This window comes from Lepidochelys kempii, chromosome 23, assembly GCF_965140285.1.
Source record: "Lepidochelys kempii isolate rLepKem1 chromosome 23, rLepKem1.hap1, whole genome shotgun sequence".
NCBI classification, from domain to species: Eukaryota; Metazoa; Chordata; order Testudines; family Cheloniidae; genus Lepidochelys; species Lepidochelys kempii.
In genome coordinates, this window is record NC_136402.1 from 9,214,980 (window position 1) to 9,235,741 (window position 20,762).

A 20,762-nucleotide genomic window follows, 5' to 3' on the forward strand; every position below is an offset into this window, starting at 1 on the left:
CCTAATATCCAACCTAAACCTCCCCCACTGCAACTTGAGACCATTGCTCCTTGTTCTGTCATCTGCCACCGCTGAGAACAGCCGAGCTCCATCCTCTTTGGAACCTCCTGTGACATAATTGACATGAACTGTGACCGTTCAGATCATTATTGCAACCAGGGTCCTATGGTTGCACCAGGTCTTATACAGAGGAGGTCAAAGGGGGTGTCTATGGAAAGGTGGTAGTTTGCTGGTTACGATTATGCTGCCTGTATGTATCATTTTTGTATTTGAAGTTATGGTTATTGACTATGTACTTGTATCTCAATGTGTTTGATTCTAACTAACCTAAGCGAAGCATTTGGTCAGCTTCTTGAGAAAGGACTATTCTCAGTAAGTGCCAAATCAAGAAACACTGAACTGACAATGGACTTTGGAAGACGCCGATCCACATCTGAGCTTTCCTGGGAATGTTCAAACTAACATGTAAACAATTGCATCGGCCTGCAAAAAGTTGAATCATTCACGGACAGGTGATTTGCCAGGTGGCTACAAACTCCATCTTGTTGCTTTGACTTTGCACAGAAGAACAAAGGGGTTTCCGGCCACAAGAGTGAGACTATAAAAGGCCCTGGAAACCCCTCCATTTTGTCTTCAGCTGGCTCAAGAGATGGCCTCTCCACCCCAAAGAGATGCCTGAAAGAAACTGGAACAAAGGACAGTAACTACAGGGGGCGTGAGTGATTGCTGGACCCAGACTAGGAAGGAGTCCAGTCTGTAAAAAGCTTATTGGAACATCTCTGAGGGTAAGATTTAATCTGTAACCAATTTCTTACTGTATTAGGCTTAGACTTGCATGTTTTGTTTTTTTTTTGCTTGGTAACTTACGTTGTTCTGTCTATTACTCGGAACCACTTAAACAGGGCTGTCCTTAGGCATAGGCAGCTGTGTAGGGCACCATGAAATTTGGGGAACCAAATTGCCCCAAATTTCATGGTGCCCTAGGCAGCTGCATGCTGCATACGCGCCAGCACCAGCCCTGGCGACAAGCCCTATCCCTCGGCCGCCCCCCGTAGGCTGCGCCCACTGCAAGGGGGAGGGCCGTCCCTAGGGGTGTGTGGGGCCCCGGACAACTCCCTCTGCCCTGTGTCTTGCCCACCCGCATTCCACCTCTTTCCCCAGCGACCCTGTACTCACCAGCAGTGGCAGGAAGCGGAGCAACCCAGCCCACTCTACTCTGCCAAATCCCAGCCATGGCGCTCCGCTTCCTGCCGCCAGCGAGTGCAGGGAAAGGATCGCCCTCCACATTCATCCGCAGCAGGAAGCGGAGCGACGCCTCCCTTGCCCCAGCCCCAGCCGTGTTGCTCTGGTTGGGGAAAGGACCGCCCTCTGCGGGCTGGGGCCGGGCTGCTCTGCTTCCTGCTGCTGTCAGTGTGTGGGGGGAGGATCCCTTCTCCCAAACCCCCTCCTCCGAGAGACATGGCTGCGTAAGACATGGTGTGGTAAGAGGGCTGGGGCCAGGGGTTGGATAAGGGGCAGGGGGGCAGTCAGGGGACAGGGATATGGGGTGGAGGTTTGGGGGGGGCAGTCAGGGGACGGGGAGCAGGGGCGTTGGTTAGGTGTGGGAGTCCTGGGGGCCTGTCTGGGGGTGGGGGATAGGGGGCGGGGGACCCGGGAGGGGGCGGTCAGTGGACAAGGAGCAGGGGGTTTGGATGGGTCGGGGGTTCTGAGGGGGACAGTCAGGGGGTGGAAAGTGGGAGGGGTTGGATAAGGGGTAGGGGCCAGGCTGTTTGGGGAGGCACAGCCCTCCCTACCCAGCCCTCCATACAGTTTTGCAACCCCAATGTGGCCTTTGGGCCAAAAAGCTTGCCCACTCCTGCCCTAGAGCCTGGTGGGAGAGATGCATGTTGACTGTCAGTGACAAACACCCTAACGCCATAGAACCTTGCACACTGGGGGCTGGGCTAGCTTCACCTAGAGATAAAGACAACCCTCCATGGTGACCCCAGCATGTCCCTCATCTAGCCACCCTTCAGTGTGGGCTGGGGCCCTCCACTGCATACCTACAGGGTCCAAATATAGTGTGAGCGCCCTGTACCAACCTACAGGGAGGGGGCCCTGGCTATGGCAGTCACAAGGCCAGGCCTGCAGGGGCTGTATTCCTGGGAGCTGGCAGCAGAGCGCCATGCCTGAGACAGCCTGTGTGCCGAAAGCTGTAGGGGCCCCTGGGCCTGCCAGGAGGAGGGGGTTTAGCTGCCCATTCAGTAGCCCCAAGGACGGCTGGTACTTCGGCCAGCCTGAAGGAGGCACTTCTCCCCCATGCCCCTTACTCCCAGGGCCAGCCCCTCTGGCAATGGCTTTGGCAAAGCCATGGTCTAGGTGGGGAGAGCATAGACCTTGCAGCTTCCTCTTGGTCAAAGGAAAGGTGCGTAGTGCACATGCCAAAGGGCCTGGCAGGTGCCCTGAAAATCCTAGGAAGCCAAGTTGGTGCCACTCTCTCATTTGTGCCATCTGGCCAAGACTGGTGCTGGGAGGACCCAGTTCTGGGTTAGTGCCCATGGCTGGAGAAGCCAGTGCAGTAGAACTGCACCCTGGGCCATGCTGGAGGATCCAGCCCAGCTGTGCTCTGGTTTGACTGCATATATGGGAGAGTGCAGGGGAAGGGTCGTGACCCCACAGGCTCAATGCCCAGCTCAAGGTTGGTCCCTGCTTTCAATTGGTCCTGGCCTCCTTCCAGGCAGGAGGAGGGGATGAGGCCAAGCCCCACGTCAGGGAGTAGCGTGGTTCTGCTGGGGCTGCCCAGAATATGCCCAGCGCCTCCATGCCAGGAAAAAACCATCCCTGCTGCACCAACAGCTGAAAAAGCTGCAGCCAGAGAGGAGGCAGAGCAGGGGCTGCAGGAGCTGCTTCTGGGGCCTCCTCAGGAGGAGCTTTCAGTAGGGTTGCCAACTCTGACTGAAGCTATTCCAGGAGGTTTTTCCCCCACGGTGTAATGTCATTTTCTTAAAATATCCTATTAAAATCCCCTGGATTGCTTTCAGTAGTAACCCGGAGATCAATGCAGATTCCGGGAGACTCCTGGCCAACCCTGGCCTTCACACTGGCCACCAGGCCAAGCGGGCTTTGCCCCCCGCGCACACACCGCAGAGCAGGGTCAGCGCTTGCCTGTTAGGTGTTCCCTGAGGCTCTCTCCCATGCGAAGGGACGCAAGGTGGGCACACATGCAGGCCAGCAGTGAGCCTGGCCCAACCCTCCCTGCTCCTTCAGCCCCAAAGGCTGGACCTGAGCAACTCCGCCCGAGGAGCCAGCGTGCTGGGTGCGAAGGGGCCCAGGAGAAGCCAAGCAGCTCCTGCGGCAGAGCCACAAGGGTGGGGTGGCAGCAGTGGCTCACTCCAGGGTCCCCTGGGCCTGCCCCCCAGTAACACTGGCATTGTCTGACTATGGGAGATGGGCCATCTTTCCATGGAACCCAGACCCTCTCTGAGCATCCGCGGCAGGTGCGTGGCTACAGCCCTGCACCCACCCTGGCACAACCCCCAGCTCCCCAAAGTCAGCAGTGATGGGCTGGGGGAGCCTCTGCCTGGGGCTAAGCAGAAAGCCCGGATAGTCAGAGTGGTCCCTGCCAACCGGGGAGCTGCCCGGCTGAGGTGCCCGGTCTGATGGCAAACTCAGTGTGGGCAGGGACAGCTGCCACGAGGGAGGTGCACGTTGGGGGCGAGGAGGCTGGAGCCATATAGAGCAAGCAAGCTGCTCACCGGATGGGAGAGGGGTATGGTACAGAGCAGAGGGAGGAAGGAGCAGCCCTGAGCAGGGGCTCATGGGTGGTGGGCAGCAGTTCCCACCCTCAGCCGCACTGGCACTATCTTAGGGTCTGTCTGCAGACCAGGTGGTGCGGGGGGAGGGGAGAAAGGGGGGCAGGCAGACCAAGTGATGCAGTGGGGAGGGGGTGCAGGCATTGACTAGGCATTGCCGGGGGAGGGGAGCAGGTACATCAGGTGCTGCTGTGGGGGAGGTGGACAATTAGTAGATTCTGCAGCTCTTTTCTGACCAGGTCATGTGTGGGGGAGGACAGCACCTGCCTGGCCAGGCTCTACACCCCTACCCTTGACCAGAAGCCCACAGGCATGGGCCTTGGGCATGCAGAGACTGGCTCGAGCCCTGCTTGGGGCACCTGAGTCCCCGACCCCTCTTCCCATCACACATGGCCTTGAGGAGGCAGCAGGAGAGAGCCCTTCCTTGAGGCCTCTGCCAGCCCATAACCCACATCTACACCAGCCCAGGGCAGAAATTCTCCTGAGGCTGGAGCCCAGCTGCTTGTAGGGCATCACAGAGCACTGCTGCCCTGGCACAGGAAGAGGCTATGATAGCCACACGCACACATGGCACCGAGCTGTCAGCTCTCCACCGCACCCCCGGGGGAACGGCCAGCAGTGCCCGGCCTGGCACACAGCATCTTCCCCTAGTGTAGCTCATGTGGCCCGGAGGCTGGGCCAGGGGCTCCAGGTGGCCCACAGGCAGCCCCCGCCAGCATGGAGCCAGGCTCTGAGCAGGGACCACTTCCATCTCCCTGCCTGTCCCACCAGAGAGGAGCAGGGCCCAGTCCGTCTGGTCGGGCATGGCCAGCCCTGCTCCAGTTCCAGCCCAGAGGCAGCTGGCCCTGGCCTGGGAACTCACTCACAAGTGGTGTTTGTTCAAAGCAGGTTTATTTGCTGAGCGAGCGGCCGTGCTAGGGCCTAAGGCAGGGCCGTGTGTGCTGACAGGTCCGGAGTGAGCGCCAGGCTCATGGGGGAGCCGGGCAGGGACTCCCCACTGAAGTCTGTGTGGGGAGTGACCGTCTTGGCAGGCGTGTCGGGGCCTGGGCCTCTCTGGGCCCAGTAGGAGGCAGACAGGCTCATGGCTGCCTGGAGCCGGGCCCAGGTCTGAGAGTTGTTGCTCTGCATGGCCTCGCAGAAGAGCCGGGCATGTTCCCGCAGCTCTGCGATCTCCCGCTGGGTGCTGCTGTTCTGCCGGATCAGCTCCTTGGTCCGCAGGGTGACACCCAGCAGCCCCGACTTCCTCAGGATCTCCACCGTGTTGTGGAAGCGCCGCTGTTTACCGAGGCTCGAGCCCAGCTTCTTGGAGGCCTTGGCCAGGATCCTGCCCTCAGCCAGGTCCAGGAGTGCTGCGCTCCCCTGGGCTGCGATGGAGCTGGGTGCCGGCCGAGCCAGCTCTGTGGATGAGGTGACAGTGTTCTGGGACAGTGGCTCTGAGCTGCCAGCAGAGAGCACCTGCAGGGCACCCCCTGGGCACTGTTCCTCCTGCAGCCCGCCGCTGGTGGGGGCGTCCAACTCAGAGGACGACACCCAAGCCTCCTCCAGGCAGAAGCGCTTGCTCTTGGCAGGGCCAACACTGCCACTTCGGGGCGGGGGCCCAGCCGCAGCCTCGTTGTCCTGGCTGTGGCCCGGGTGTGGGGCGATCTTGGGGTAGGCGTTGAGGATGGGCAGGTAGGTGTCCTTGGCCTGTGGCTTCCGGCCAGGCAGCAGCGGCTTCAGCGTGGCCGTAGCCACCGGCTGCTGGAGGAAGATGAGCCGGGCCTGGCCCTGCACACTGTCTGGGGGGTCTTGGCCACTCCAGGTCAGAAGCTGGGTGCTGGAGGAAGCTCCCAGGGGCTGCAAGGGAAGAGCAGGAGAGGAGGGTGAGCACCCAGGCAGCTCCGAGAGCTGGGCACATGGGCCACAAGGAACAAGGGGGCACGTGGGTGCTGGCTCTGCTCCCGCGGGGCCCCCTCACCTCGCAGCTTCACCTCTCCCTCTGGCATGACGTGCCACAAGTGCTGATGGGGAGAAAGCACAGCCGTGTCCGGGGACAGCCCTGCGTCAGGCCCAGGGCTGCTTTCCCCTCCTTCCCCAGTGACCGTGCGGGACAGCTAGCCCCGTCCCTGTGACCCTGGGGAGCGGCTGATTTGCTGGGGCACGTCCGAGCCCCAGGGACTCGGCGGTCTGGTGGGTTTGGGGCAGGAGGGCTACCTGTTTCAGGATAACGTTTTTGACAACGTAAACAGGGGTGAATCTGGTGAACGTGCTGTCAAGATGCGGCGCCGTCCGCAGCCTGGGCCCGTTGGTCGCCCAGTGTGAGGCACAGATGGACGGCTCCTCTGCTTCGGCCTGATCCAGCGTGCTCAGGGACTCTGAACTTGTGTCTGCACAGGGGGACAGGAGCAGAGTGTAAGAGGCAGTGGGGGGACAGGGGCTGGGCTACCTGGTGGCGACACTAGAGCCCCAGGGAGGGGAGCAGGCAACAAAACCCCCAGCTGCTGTCTGTATGCCCCCACCCCCAAATGGCTTCAGCATCTCACGGCCAGCCCTGCAGTTAAATCTGGCTCTGGGAGCCAGACATGGGGCCATGAGGGCCCTGCCAGAGCCCCATGCATTGGTACATTCCTGTCTAGGTTGGAAGAGTCTGGGGCCGGGAGAAGCAGTGCCATGCAGAGCAGCCCAGAGTTGTGGGGTAGAGTTTTCCCCAAAACCCACTGCTCAAGAGCTTGCTTGGGGTGCAGAGACCTACTAGAGATGAGTGCCCAGCCCCTGCATCGCACAGTGCCCCCCATGGAGACTGTTCTGCTGAGACAGGACAGCACAGGGCAGGCCTGACCTTCCTGATGCTCCTAGGACACAACACAAACTGGGAGCCAGCTTCTAGCCTCACTGTAACTCCTGCCAGTGGGGCAGCCTCCAGATGAGAGGAGCACAAGGGCTCCCCAAGACCCCCGAGGCTGCTTTCCCAATCCTGCCAGCTGGCCCCATCTCATGGCTGCCCCTGCAGTCTCACAGGGGTTGGAAGCTCACGTGCAGGTTCTCAGGGGCTACGAGAGGCTAATGAGGTGACATGGAGCTGGGGGAAGAGGACGCTGTTCAGGCCACTGAGTCAAACGCTCAGACATGAGGAAACCCCAGGCCCAGCTGCCCAGGCCCCGGCCCCCTTGTGCGTCTGCATCGCGACACCATCTGTAACTGCAGGATCATGCGCTGGTTCCCCAGGATGGACGGGGATGAGGCACTAGCAAACAGTCCTTGTTATCCTTCTCATTCAGCGTGGGGCGTTGTCTTACTGCCTGCCACACAGATGGGTCCAGTCCCCAGGGGCCTCTGCATGGCTCCTCACCATGGTGGCTGGGCGCCTGCAGGACACATCACCCATTATCTCTGAGAGCGCAGGATCATCGCCCCCACTTTACAGAGGAAGCTGAGACAAGAGACCTCCTGAAACATGCAAAGTCAGCAGCAGGGCGGGGGCTGGGTGGGGAAGGGCAGCCAAGCCACGTGGCACCCCCCACAGGACGACAGGCCACTGGGACCACATGCTGGGTGGGGGAAGGGGCAGGGCAGCCCAGCCATATGGTTCCCCCACAGGATGATGGGCCACTAGGACCACATGCTGGGGGTGGGGGCAGGGAGGCCCAGCCGTGTGGCTCCCCTTGCTGGACGACTGACCACTAGGGTTCGGCAGGGCATCTGGGCAGCTCAGCCCAGCTGTCTCTTCTCACCATGGGGAAAGGCCAGTGGCTGCACCTGTTGCTGCTGATTTACCAACAGGGTTGGCCTGGCCTTCCATGCCCCGTAGCACATTATTATTGTGGCTACTGCCGAAGATTTGCTGACAACACAAGCGGGGGAAGGGAAACGGTGATTTTCCCACAGCTCAGCTAAACGTGAGCAGAATTTCATGGGGAGAGGCGATGCCCTTCTCTAGCCCAGGCTCTCTCCCTGCCCAGTGTCAGAGGCCTGCTGCAAACACTGGGGGTGGCGGAGCCTCTATAATAAGGTAACGAAAACCTTTTATAATGGAAAGCATCAGGCAACTGAACGGCAAGGTCCCCACCAGCTCCCCTGACAGATCGGCTCTGAAACAGCCCCTGGGGGGTTGCAATAGGAGACAGTATTCACCCAGAACCACTAGACGGCAACAGGGAATCGACGACAGGAGGCACCAAGGGACTGACCCAAAAGCTGCTCCTTGGCTGGCCAGAGGCCTGCCCCACCCTAGGACCTACCCATAACACTGCACAATGGGCCTGGGGAGGAGGGGTCTGTGTGCCAGGGAAACAGGGGGCCACCCAGCTGCATGCCAGGGAGGAGCTGGGGGGGCCCTGCAGGGAGGGGGGTCCGGGGCTCCCTAACCTGAGGCCCCAGCAACCCCAAGGCTCTCATCCCCAGACTGTGGGGTGCACTGGGCAGTGCTGGGGGACCAAAGCGTCTGTGCATGGGGCCTGGCTCCTCCCAAACCCAGCTTAGCCCAACTCCCCCCTAGTCCACTTGGACCCTCCCCCCCCCCCGTCCTTCCCATGCACACAGTGCCCTCTGCTCCTAGGGGCAGAAGGGGATGGGGGGCAGGCTGGACCCAGCTCCAGGCTACCTGCTGCCTCCACCCCAGGAAACCAACTGGACAGCTCCAGAGCCCAGTCCCAGGAGTGAAATCCCGGGCTCCAAGCAAAGAGTGGGGCAAAGAGATGGGGATGCAGCAGGGAAGGCCCAGAGATCGCTTGCTGCCCCCAGGATACGTCTCTACCTGAGAAGCCAGAATCCTTCTCCGACTCGCTGGCTGGTGGTTGGGGACCCGGGGACTTCCTGCTGCCCTCGCCCCCCACAGCTGTCTTCTCCAACACCCCCGTGCGCCCCTTGGAGCCGGTGGTCACTGCTGCTGTACTCCCCAATGCCATTTCTCTCTCCATGAGGGGCTGACACGACCTCTCTGTGTCGGGGGGCTTCTCCGCAGGCATCTCCAAGCCTGAAGATGAAGAGCAAAGGATCAGGTGCCAGGGAAGGGCTCCCCCAAGCTCCCACCCCCAGCTTCCTGCTGCTTGAAAGGACCCCTGAGATAGCAACTCCCCTCATCCTGCCCCCACCTACAGCACTGCATGGGGGGGCCCGGCCAGATGCTACCCAGAGGGCGCTGACCCCCCCCACCCCGCCCAGTTCCCAGGGACTACGAGGAGGAGGGGCAGAGATGCTTTCTGGGACATATGTACCCCCCCACCCAGCCCCTCCCCGGGGCAGACTCCCTCCCACCATAGCCCCACCCAGCCCCCTCAGACTCCTGCCACACCCGCTATCAGCTCACTGGCCCTCCCACCACAGCCCCATCAGCCCCCGCTACCCCCCAGAGTGGGAGCAACGCCTGCTCCCTTCAGCCGCCAGAGAAAACCCACAACAGGGCTGCGCACCCTCTGCCCGCGCCCCCCTACACCCCTCACCCCATAGCCTTCTCCAGACACGCACCGAACCGCCCCCGTTTCCCCGGCAGGTCCAAACGCGCCCAGCCGCCCGCCCGCCCCGGCGCCGCCCCGTGGGGAAGAGGCGGGGTCCGGGCCCCCCCCGTGCATGCACCGACACGTGCGCACACGCCCGCCCCAGCTCAGGGGTGCGGCCCTGCAGCGCGCCCCCGCTCCGTCCCTGACCCGCCCGGGGAAGCTGGGGGGGGGGGGGCAGCCCCAGCCGCCGCTAATCCCGGCGGGCGTGTCTTGCGGGAGCGGCCGCGGGCTGGCGGCGCTGCACGTGCCCGGCCACGCGCTCTCTCCCCGCGCCCTCCCACGCGGGGCGCCACGCGCCAGCCCAGAGACACGCGGCGCCCCGGGCGGGGAGGGGCAGGCGCGCTCGCGGACACGTGGTGTGGGCACCGCACAGTCACCGCGCGGGGGGCGGCGGGGCTGGGGCTGTCCCCGGCCAGAGCCGCATCTCCCGTCCTCCCCCGCCACCGCCCCGGCCTGGCAGCGCCGCGCTCCTGCCCTCGGCATTAAAAGGGAGCCACAGTCCAGGGTGCCAGCCCGAGCAGGGCACCGAGCAGAGCCCTGGCGGGGCCAGGCAGGGCACAGGGGGCACAGCAGAGCCCTGGCGGGGCTGGGACAAGGGGGGATGCAGGGGAGCCAGGCAGAGCCCTGGCGGGGCTGGGACAAGGGGGGCATGCAGGGCAGAGTGCTGGCAGGGCTGGGATGAGGGGCCACGCAGGGTGCAGGGGAGCCAGGCAGAGCTGGGACAAGGGGGGATGCAGGGCAGAGCCCTGGCAGGGCTGGGACAAGGGGCCACGCAGGGTGCAGGGGAGCCAGGCAGAGCTGGGACAAGGGGGGATGCAGGGCAGAGTGCTGGCAGGGCTGGGATGAGGGGCCACGCAGGGTGCAGGGGAGCCAGGCAGAGTCCTGGCAGGGCTGGGACAAGGGGGGCATGCAGGGCAGAGTGCTGGCAGGGCTGGGATGAGGGGCCAGGCAGGGTCCTGGCGGGGCTGGGATGAGGGGCCAGGCAGGGCACAGGGGAGCCCTGGTGGAGCTGGGAGGAAGCTTTGGAGCAGCTAGACCGTGATGAAGGAGGTTCTGCGCTGGTGGGCAAGGAAGCAGGGACACTTGATTTAAGAACACCCAGTGGTGGAGACCTGCCGTAGCTCTGGGCCTTACGCTCACCACGGTGGCTTTCCAGACTGAGGTTTCAGTCCAGCCATTGCAAGCAAGCAAACCCTTTGCAAGATGAACCAGTATCAAATCTTTGGGCCGTTGGTCCTTCCACACTGATCGTCACCCCTTACTCATCTCCTTGCTAAGCTCCATACGCTGAACTCCACGACCCCCTCAATCCGTCCATCATCCTCTCTGACCCTCTCCAATTTACCAACCTCCATTGGGAATCGTGGACACAGAACTGCACCCAGGAGCTCAGCAGTGGTCGCCCCAGAACCCACTCCAGAGGGAAACTAACCTCCCAGTTCCTCCTTGAGGATCCCATTTGTGCCTTCCCAGATCACATTGACCCTCTGGGCCCACAGGGCATGTGCTAACAGGGACACAAAACCCCCATCAGCCCTTTGATCATCTTCAGCCTCTCTGGGCTTGTCCCCATGCAGACAGGGACCATCCTGCATAGGATTCAGACAGGAGCTGGAGGTGCCATCAGGGGCACTGCGCAGCTAGAGCGGAGCCAACCAGCCTGGCCAGAGAGAAGGGACTTGGTTTGGAGTTCAGCGACTGAGCTCCTTCAACCACTGCCAGCCGTGGGGTGCTGAGAGGGCACTGTCCATGGAAGGAAGCGTGGCCCAGTAGGGAGGGAACAAGCCTAGAAGACTGGTGACCAGGCCACTACTCTGCCACCATGAGCACTCTGTCACTTAGTCTTTGTGCCTCAATCCCCTCTGTAGGAGAGGCGAGCAGCCCGGGGGCACAGGAGGATACAGTGCACTGGGAGTGGCACTACCGTGATGGGGGCCAGAGCAGGACCATTGGCACAGATTAAGGAAATGCAGCTGCAGCGCCAACCTCCAAACAGTGGAGCAGAGTAAGCGGCAGGGCTGGCGTGCGCTCTTCTGAGCTATCTCAGAGCACACAACAACCAGCAGCCCCACCCCTGGACGCTGCAGCTACAACCCACGAAGGGGCCAGTCAAGGCCAGGAGAGACCGTTGTGATCACCCCATCTGACCTGCCGCGGAACCCCAGCGAATGCCCCGATGTCTCTTTGGGAGAATCCCTTGGCTTACAGCAGCTGCAATCCGGTGGCGCCAGTCCAGACCAAGGGGTTATTTCTTGTGGAATTCCACCCTAGTTCAGCTTTGTACCGTGCTCATCCTCATGGCACCTGGGCACCTACCTGGCTTGGAGAAGCACACTGCCAGGTGGACGACTGGAGAAGGGCAGCAACCCAAGGGCAATGCTACTGGCGCAATCTCGCAGGGGGCTTGGGAGAGGGTGTCTCCCACACTTCTGCAGGACATTTCACCAGCAGGACAGCCCAGGGTGGCTCCCACAGGGAAATCCCCACCCATTTTCAGCCAGGCAAGTGGCTTCACCTCCCAAGGTCTCACACACTGGGGCAGATCTTCTGCAGCTCTGCACCCAGCACAGCCCTCTGGGGAAAACACAGCCCAGCGAAGCTGTGATAAAGAAAGCAGGAATCCCCTGCTGTGACCACAGGACCCCCTCCCCCTTGCCAGTGACACTGTTGAAACACACCAGGTCCAGAGAAGGAAGAAGGCACAGACACAACAAACCTGGGTGAGAGCACGTGCCTGGAGAAAGGCAGCTGATTTCCCAAGCAGAGAGCAAATCCACAGCAGGGCAAGCAGTGGGCTCTGGCCCTGGCTGTGATGGGCTGCAACAGCAGAGCCCCCGCCCTCCCTTCACACAGCACAGCCCGTCCCCTATCCTCCACCCTGCGGGAAAGCCCACACCACCTTTGGGATGTGCTCTCCGAAGAGGTCTGAGCCCTCTCACCGACCTCCAAGTGCCAGTCCCCAATGGTACCCTGCAGCCCCACGCTCCTTAGCCTCCCAGTGCCCAGGCCTCACCGGCACAGTGGGATCCTACCAGCAGCAATACCCTGCCTCATGGCTGCCAGGTGTCAGGCGTGGGAGGAGGGCAACCCTCTCTACCCACCCCAGAGCTGATGCCCTGAGCTCTGCCAGCACAAGGCTAGCAGCTGCTCTGCACAGACACGTGGGCGGTCGCTGGGAACACTGCATCAGGTGCAGGGCCACGTGTGTGTGTTTACACCATGCCTCCTCTGAGCCCAGAGATAGGAGTGCTCCCAGCTCATGCCTAGGAAACACCTAGGAATGGGCAGGGCTGGGACTACCCAGGGAGGGGCCTCGGCCGGTGCCCCAAATAAGGTGCGACAGAGCTAAGGCAAGGGGAGCAGACAGCCCCGAAGCTGCTGGCAGGGGGTGGGGAGGACATCTTCCTGGCCTCCCCGGGGCTGCTGCTGCCCCCGTCCTCGGCTAGGCCACAGGAATGGAACTCACCCCCCAAGCACCTTGCCCAGCTGGTCCAGCCCAGCAGTCACTCTTAGGCTCCCCATTTCCAGCTGCTTCAGCCCCTCTGCCTGCACAACACCCCCACACAGAGGAGCATGCCCAGCCTGATGCAGCTTCTCCTGGGGGAGCCAGGCAAGCAGTGCCCTCCCAGAGACCAGACATCACCAAACTCAACACAGGGACCGCAGAGCAGGCCGCGAGAGTAGGGAGGCCCAGATGGCCCAGGCGCTAGGGGACAATGCCCACTGAGGACTAAGGGTGCTCTAGCCTAGGTGCACTCATGCTCCCCAAGAGCCCACAGCCAGTGTGCCCAGACAGCAGCCACCTCACCTCATCCTACATGAATGGGAGGGGAGTGGGGTCTAGTGGTTAGAGCAGTGGGGGCTGGGAGCCAGGACTACTGGGTTCTCTGTCACTGACTTGCTGCATGTCTTTCCATCAGTCCCCTCTTTGTGCCACAGGGGCAGCCCCATTCCCCAGCATAAGGATCATCCCCTCCTTCCTGAAGGGACTCCAGCCCCGCAGGGAACTGCTAGTACTGAGACTCTGCACCCATATTCTTCACAAAGATATTATTAGGACATGATTAGGGCACAGTTATGTTGTATTTTATGCAAGATAAGTCACCTACGCCCTGTCTTTCCCCGAAGGGCTGCCCCCAACCCCTGGAATCGTGAGCCTTGGCCCTGCATGGCCTCAAGCTGAGCCCCAAGACCCAGACGCCGAGATCAGCGACCCCTTGAGCACGAGCGGCAGTCCCCATCCCTCCGCGCGAGGCTCCTTCCCACGCAGCTGAGCGGGCAGAACGCAGCCAAGACCTGCTCGCGGCCTCCTGTACTGTCTCGCGTATGAAGAACGCAGAAACCTCACTGTTCAAACTCAGCAGCTGGTCCTCGGCACATCCCAGAGCTGGGCCAGCAAAGCCAATCCGGCGGCAGCGCTCCCATCGCAGCATGGCACCCGATGACCCAGGGCCAGCGATTCAGAGAGCAGGAGAGACTGAGGGGGCATGAGCGACGAGGGACCCGTGAACACAAGGCAGGAGGGCAAGACAGACTCTGGGGGCCGAGGCAGCATGGGCTGTGGAAGCCACTGGGTCCAGGGATGGGCTCTCAAGCTGGCTCTGGGGGGGACCACACTTGTGGCCCCTTGTCAACAGAGACCCCAGCAACCTGCAGGGAGCTCCAGGCACAGCCAGCATGGGACAACCTCGCTCTGCCACAGCACAACCTGGGCTTTTGCAGGGAGCCCCTGGGGGCAGGAAGGGCCCAAGCAGAAGCAGCTACCTCTGTGCCATCAGCCTCGAGCAAGGCAGCAGCGGGACAGGCTCTGGCAAGGGCTCCTCTTCCAGTACACAGGCACACACCACCTGCCCCCAAGCCTCCGGGGGGAGGCTCCCCAGCTCGCACTTCCCCACCCAGTTAGCAGGAGCGGGGGGACGGACAGCAGCAACAGTCACCCGATGTCCCTCCAGGGGACCCCAGGCACCCATCCTAGCAGCAGAGGAAGCCTGTCATGCCCTGGGCCCAGCACCCTGCTTTGCCACTCATGCTCTGGCCTGGCTCAGCCATCCCAGGGAACCCTTCTGCCTCACTCTCACCCCCCCACCCTGCCAGCTGCCCCCTCCACAGCCCCTGCCCTGCAGCCCACCCCACCTGGCCAGCAGCCACACCACAGCCAAGCTCCTGCAACGCCATCAGAGCCCCACGGGAGGTGGGGAACAGTATTCACCCCATATCACAGCAGCCCACGTGGGGAGAGACCCACCTCTCCAGCCCGCCTCCCCCAAGCCACACTGCTACCTAGTCGGCTCTGCCCCAAGCCCTGGGCGACCAGGGAAGGCCACAATGGGTTGCAGCACAGGAAGAGGGGAAGACCACCCAGAAAGGGATTTGGTGTCCAGATTGCTCAGGGAGGGGGCTGTGGGTGGACAGGGGCAGTTCAAACTCCATAGCTGTGGGGAATGGAGTTTAGAAAAGGGATTGGGGGGGGGGGCAGAGGAGGAGGGAACGTGCAGGCCAGAGGATTGAGACACCTGAGGAGGTGGGGGCTGCAGAGCCCTCCAATCATGCCACAGGCCGTGCCCACCTCTGCCACCTGCAGCCCACCCTGCAGGCTGCCTAGCTCTCCCCGTGCCCACTCCAGCCCTTCAGTGGCACTGCTGGGGGAGGGAGATCACAGCCCTTGTCCTGCTCAACCCATCCCTACTCCTGGCTCTGCTTCCCTGCCCCACCCAACCTGTGGGTCACTGCCCCTCCCCATGCTGGGAAGTATTCCAGGGCCAAGCCAAGGGACTGTTCACCCTGGCCAGTCAGGCGAGGCTCCCAGCCTGCAGTCCCAGCTAGACACAGTCTCAGACACAGCTCTCATACTCCCCAAAGGTGCTTCTTTCTGCTTCCTGTTTAATCCTCTCCAGGGGCTTCCCAGCCGCCCAACCCCAGCTGTCTGGAGAGCATAGCAGCCGTGCAATGGAAAGGCCCAGCTCTGTCCACGTAGGAAGGGCTGAGCCACACGTAGGAAGGGCTGAGCCACACGTAGGAAGGGCTGAGCCACACGTAGGAAGGGCTGAGCCACACGTAGGGGAGGCTCCTCCTTCACCCCACTCCAAGGTACTGCACCTTTCAGACATGAGGAATCTCAGTGCCACCACCAAGGAGGCCCAGGCGGTCCCTGTGTATGGACACCAGGGAATTCAAAGGGGCTGTGAGCTCCACGGGTGATGCCTTGGGGCTTCGCATATAGCCCCCGTGGGGAGAGAAAACCCAGCCTCCAGCTTCCCATGTCCCAGCCAGGAGCCAGAGACCAGCGCTAGGCCCCATCCCCTCCCAGAGCTGGGAACAGAACCCAGGAGTCCTGGGTCCAAGCCCCTAAACTCCCACTGAAACCACCAAACTCCACCACTCCCCTCCATAATGTCACTAGTTCATTCAAGCCCTGACCACACCCAGATCTCACGCTCGCTGTTCAGTGATGGGACGTACCTAACACAGGTTGGATCCACACAGAGCAGCCACCCTGTCTGACACATGCAGCAAGAGGCCAGCAGCCAGGCTATTCCAAAGGGTCCCATGGCTCTCTCCTTCCCCAGACATACAGGGCTGCACTCCTGCCCTCAACGCTGGCACATCCTACCCTCGAATTCTGTCTGGGGGAGGCCAGGCTGCGAAGCTCCGGCTCTCTGGGCAACGGAGCTGCCCAGTCCTTGTGGAGGGAAACAGGATTGTGGGAGGCAGGGACAGGGGCTCCAGCTGCAGGCAACACAAACAGCAGCATCCTCCAGGGAGCTGCCCTGGAACCAATGCCACAGGCCCCCCGAAGACAGCCAATGCAAAGCCTGGAGAAGCAGCACGGCCCGGGGCAGAAGGCGGGACTGGGAGGCAAGGCTCCCAGGTACTGTCCCAGCTCTTGGATCCTGCCCCAGTCCCTGGGCTAATGCCCTCTAGGCACCAGTCCTGGGGAAGGAAGTGCCCAGTGCATGGTGGGGCCTGGCCCAGAGGCTGTGCAATGCTGGACTTGGTGGCAAGGGCTTGGTTGTCACTCGGTTGGGCGAGCGAGTTTCATCCCCTCCGCGGGTGGTTGTCTCTGTCTAGGGCACGAGCTAGTGGTCATGGCAAAGGCAGAGGCTCCCCCAACTCCGCTGTCCAGTTTCACCACAACTCGTGCTCCAGGGAGCATCTGGACTCCAACGACAACCCATCAACATTAAACTACTGCACTGTCCTCTCAAACCAGTGGCAACTGCTCCCACAGAGCAGCCGCGCCAGGGGCGAGCAACCCCCCCAAGTATCCAGTCATCTCTACACAAGTGGCACAATGGAGATATAACCGCTCTCCAAGGCCAGACCTACAACCATGGCCTAGGAGCCAACACAACTCTCCCCACTGCCCAGTCCCCAGTGCTTCCCAGCAGCCTCTTGGCAGCACATGGGAGACTTGGGGCCGTGCAGAAAGGAGCACACTGCTTAGCAGAGTGGTTGGTGCAGACAGGGCAAAACCTGTCCCATGGCTTTGCCCAAAGCCCTCCAACCCCAACAGCCAAAGGCCGGATTTCCCCGGAGCTGCACCTTCCTCCTCCCAGCAGATGGTCTCTGGTGGACAGTCATCCATCATAGTCCCCAGCCCCAGCACATCAGCCATACTAATAGCCAGCTCCCAGAGCGTCTCCAGCCTAGCACCTGCTGGGGGGTGGCTATACAGACCGCACAGTGAGTTCGGGGCGGGGGGGGGGGGGGAGGGGTTTGCAGTCTCATGGCCTGGTACTGAGCTGGCACAGGCCTCCTCCCGGCCCCACCAACCTGCCCTCCACACCTGTGCCCACCAACACCTCAGAGGCACTGAGGTGTCCAGCAGGTGCCTCAGATTTCCGCTGGCCGAGGGGTGTTTGGCGTTCAACTCATCACCGCTCCCAGGACACACTTTTCCCAGCCACAAGCTGGGTTGTTCCCCGGAGCAATCTGCCTCCCCCACAAGTCACTCCTCAGGGGTCCCAGCCAGGCTGAGACTGAACCCCAGCAGGGACTCCTGGGCCCTGGCTTGGGACACACAATGGCTGCCCCGAGAACACCCAGATCTACAGCAGGAGGGGGGCCAGGAATTCAGCCAGCCCCAGGCCCTCACTCTCCCTGCACTGGAGCAGCCATGGCACAGCCTGTACCCCCCGCACAGCACAACCTGGCCGGTGCAGAGCGCCCCAGGAGCAGGGGGAAGGGCACCTTTCCTGGCAGCGGGTCCCTAGCTGAGCTGGGCCCTTGGCTGTACTCCGCAGAATCACCCAGGGGCTGCAGGGCCTGGGTTACGCTGCACGACACAGAGTCCCTCTGGAAAGGCAACCAGCATGCCCTCCCGCACCCACGAGGCAGAAATCCTTCCACCGTTTTACAGTGTGGGGGAGATCTGACACCCCCCCCAGCTCCACTGCCCCCACCCCCACTGGTTGGAGCCATGGCTAGCCAGGGGCAACAGCGCCCCCAGGACTCAGTAATGGAGGCTGAGCTGCCTTCGGACTGGTGTGTGAACGGGGGTGACGCTTCTCTGCACCATGCAGGCAGCCCTGGATTGGACAGGGCCCTGGAAGTGTGGGCCTCAGACAACCCCATGGGGAGGGTCCGCTCCCTTGCTCACCCACCCCAAAGCTCAACCCCATACACCACAAAGGGCATTTCGACCTGCCAATGGGTGCCGCGCATCCAGCTCCAAACTGAACAAAGCAACAACCCCATGACCTGTGATCCACCCCGCAATAGCCTCAGGCCAGCTTCCAATGGCCCCACAGCAGATAACCCCTGCCACCCACACTCCCCATAAAGCAGCAAGTGTCAGTCCTAAAATGTCCCCCAACATCCCCATATCCCAGGGGACACCAACATCCTGAACCCCCCACCCCATAACCCAGGGCATCCCCCACACATGCACCCTTATCCTGAGTACCCCGCCTCCACATCCAGGGAGAGCCCCATCCCAGGAGGAACCCAAGCAGCAGAACAGGTGTTGGGATGGGGGGTGGGGAAGAGGAGAATTACCCAGGGCGCTCTGGCATCTATTGCTCGCTCAGGGGGACTAGAGTTCCCCAAGAACCAGGCCAGGATTCCAGGGGGAATCAGGTTCTGACAGGGAGGGATTAGGGAGATTCCAGGCTAGGAGCAGTCAGGGGAGTCCCAGGGGCCCAATAACTGCCTTTTTCCCAGGGAAGTTCAGGGGGGCAGGGGGTTGGCAGGTTTCTGGGGGTTTCAGGAGGGTCAGGGGTTCCCTGGGAAACAGGGAGGTCCCTAGGGGGCCAGTATCTGCTTCTCACCCCAGCAGAATTCAGAAGGCAGGGGTGTTGGAGGTTTGGGGGCATTCCAGGGGACTAGGGCGGTTGCTGGGAAGGAGGACGGGGCATGAGTACCTGCCTCTCGCCCCAGGAGAATTCAGGCGGACCCAAGGTGTTCGGGGGAAGAGGATTGAGGGGCCCCAGGGGGCAGGGTGGCCAGTACCTGCCCCTCACCCTGGGAGAATTCAGGGGACCCAGTGGGTATGTGGGGGTGGAGGATTGGGGGTCCCAGGGGGCCAATACATGCCTCTTGCCCCAGGGGAGTTCAGGAGAGCCCAGGTGGGTTGAAGAGGGGAGGACTGGGGGGCCCCAGGGAAGTTCAGGGGGGCCAATACCTGCCTCTCACCCCAGGGGAGTTCAGGGGGACCCAGGAGGTCAGAGGAATGGGGAGGCCCCAGGTGTGGGGAGCCAATACCTGCCTCTTGCCCTGGGGAGTTTGGGGGGCCCAGGGGGGTTGGGTGCAGAAGATTGGGAGGACAGGGAGTTAAAGGAAGCTAAAGGGAGCCCAGGGGGGTTGGAGACAGAGAACTGGAGGGGTCCCGGGAGGCAGGGTGGTCAATACCTACCTCTCGTCTTGGGGGAAGCACAGGGGGTTTGGGTGGCAGAGGATTGGGGGGGGTTGGGGATCCCAGGGGGCAGGGAATTGGGGGGTCCCAGGGAGAGGGTGGCCAATACCAGCCTCTCACCTTGGGGGAGTTCGGGGGGACAGAGGACTGGGGGGATCCCAAAGGATTGGGGCAGAGGACTAGGGGGCAGCAGGGGGAGTTTAGGGACAGAGGACTGGGGTGTGCCAGGGGGTTGGGGGCAGAGGACTGGGGGGGGGAGCCTGGGGTGTTGGCGGCAGGGAACTGGGGGGGCAGGGGAGTTCAGGGGCCTTGGGGGGTTGGGGACAGAGGGGGGCCCAGGGGATTAAGACTAGGGGCCCCGGAGGAGTTCAGGGAGCCTAGGGGGTTGGCGGTGGAAGACTAGGGGTCCCAGGGGAGATCGGGGAGCCTAGAGGGGTTGGGGGCAGAGAACTGGAGGGACAGGAGAGTTCAGGGGGCCTAGGGAGGTTGGGGGCTGGGGGGAGGCCGAGGGGATTCGGTGGGCCTAGGGGGGTTGGGGGCGGAGGACTGGGGGGGCAGGAGAGTTCAGGGGGCCTAGGGAGGTTGGGGGAAGAGGACTGGGGGGTCTGGGTGTGTTCAGGGGGCCTAGGGAATGGAGGACTGCGGGGCCCGGGGGAGTTCGGGGGGCCTAGGGGGGTTGGGGGCGGAGGACTGGGGGACAGGAGAGTTCGAGGAGCCCAGGGGAGTTGAGGGGGAGGAGGACTGGGGGGTCTGGGGGTGTTCAGGGGGCCTAGGGAATGGAGGACTGGGGGGACCCGGGGGAGTTCGGGGGGCCTGGTGGGGGCAGGAGAGCTGGAGGGGGCCCGAGGGGGTTCGGAGTAGCCGCGGGGTCCGTACCTGCCTCTCGCCCCGATTCTTCCGCCGCACACGCTGAGACACAAAGACTCAGCGGTAACCCCACCCCTCGAGCACACTGACAGCGCCGGCAACCAATTGGCGCCTCCGCCGCCCAGGGGGCGGGACGAGCGGCGCGGCCCCGGCGCCACGTGCGGAAGCGGAGCCTGGTCCGTGTCCACGTGAGGGGCGTGGAGAGAACGCGGAGACATGTGCGGGGGCGGGACTCGGGCCAGAGTGGGCGGGGCCTCTTGGTCACACCTGGCGTGGGGACCCGGCCCCTGAGAGCGGCGCTGGGGGCCCCCAGGACTTCCGCAGCACCTGTCCTCCCGCCCCCCGGCATCCCCCAGCGGTCTCCCCTTTGGCCGGCCAGCTGGGCTGCCAGCCCCACCCCAACAGTCCCCCCTCAGCAACCCCCAACTTGGGCTGCCCACCAGCCTGGGCTGTTGGCTCGGTCCCCGTCCCCCAATAGACCCCCTCTCCTGCCCCCCAGCAACCCTCCAAACCTGAGCTAGTGACCCTGTCCCCTAGCAGCCCTCCAATCTGGGCTACTAGCCCTGCCCACAGTAGCCACCTCCTGCTCCCCAGTGGTAAGCCACTCCTGACCCTGCCTCCCCAAAAAGTGATGGAACCCCATCTCTACCAGAAAAACCTTCCCCCCCTCAACGCCCTCAGCAGTGACGCATCCTAAGGGCTAGTCTACGCTGGGAGTGCTGGGAGACCACCTCCTGAGCAAGAAAGTTGCAGCGCTGTAAAATGCCAGTGTAGACA

The 20,762-nt window shown here is 62.5% G+C and overlaps 1 protein-coding gene across 4 annotated transcripts; it reads right to left on the minus strand.

Annotated features, from left to right (window-relative positions):
• Positions 1–4,665: 4,665 nt before the first annotated feature.
• LOC140901976 (CLOCK-interacting pacemaker) lies at positions 4,666–20,063 on the minus strand. Of its 4 annotated transcripts, none has more exons than XM_073321489.1 (4): positions 19,995–20,063; positions 8,524–8,742; positions 5,985–6,157; positions 4,666–5,627 (listed from the first exon to the last, which is right to left on the minus strand). In XM_073321489.1, the coding sequence occupies exons 2-4, from the start codon at positions 8,732–8,734 to the stop codon at positions 4,713–4,715; spliced, it is 1,299 nt and encodes a 432-aa protein (XP_073177590.1). In that variant the 5' UTR covers positions 8,735–8,742; positions 19,995–20,063; the 3' UTR covers positions 4,666–4,712. The 4 variants fall into 4 exon arrangements, with proteins under 4 accessions (XP_073177590.1, XP_073177593.1, XP_073177592.1 ...); XM_073321492.2 differs by lacking the exon at positions 19,995–20,063 and adding an exon at positions 18,263–18,284; XM_073321491.2 differs by lacking the exon at positions 19,995–20,063 and adding an exon at positions 9,234–9,529.
• Positions 20,064–20,762: the final 699 nt, after the last annotated feature.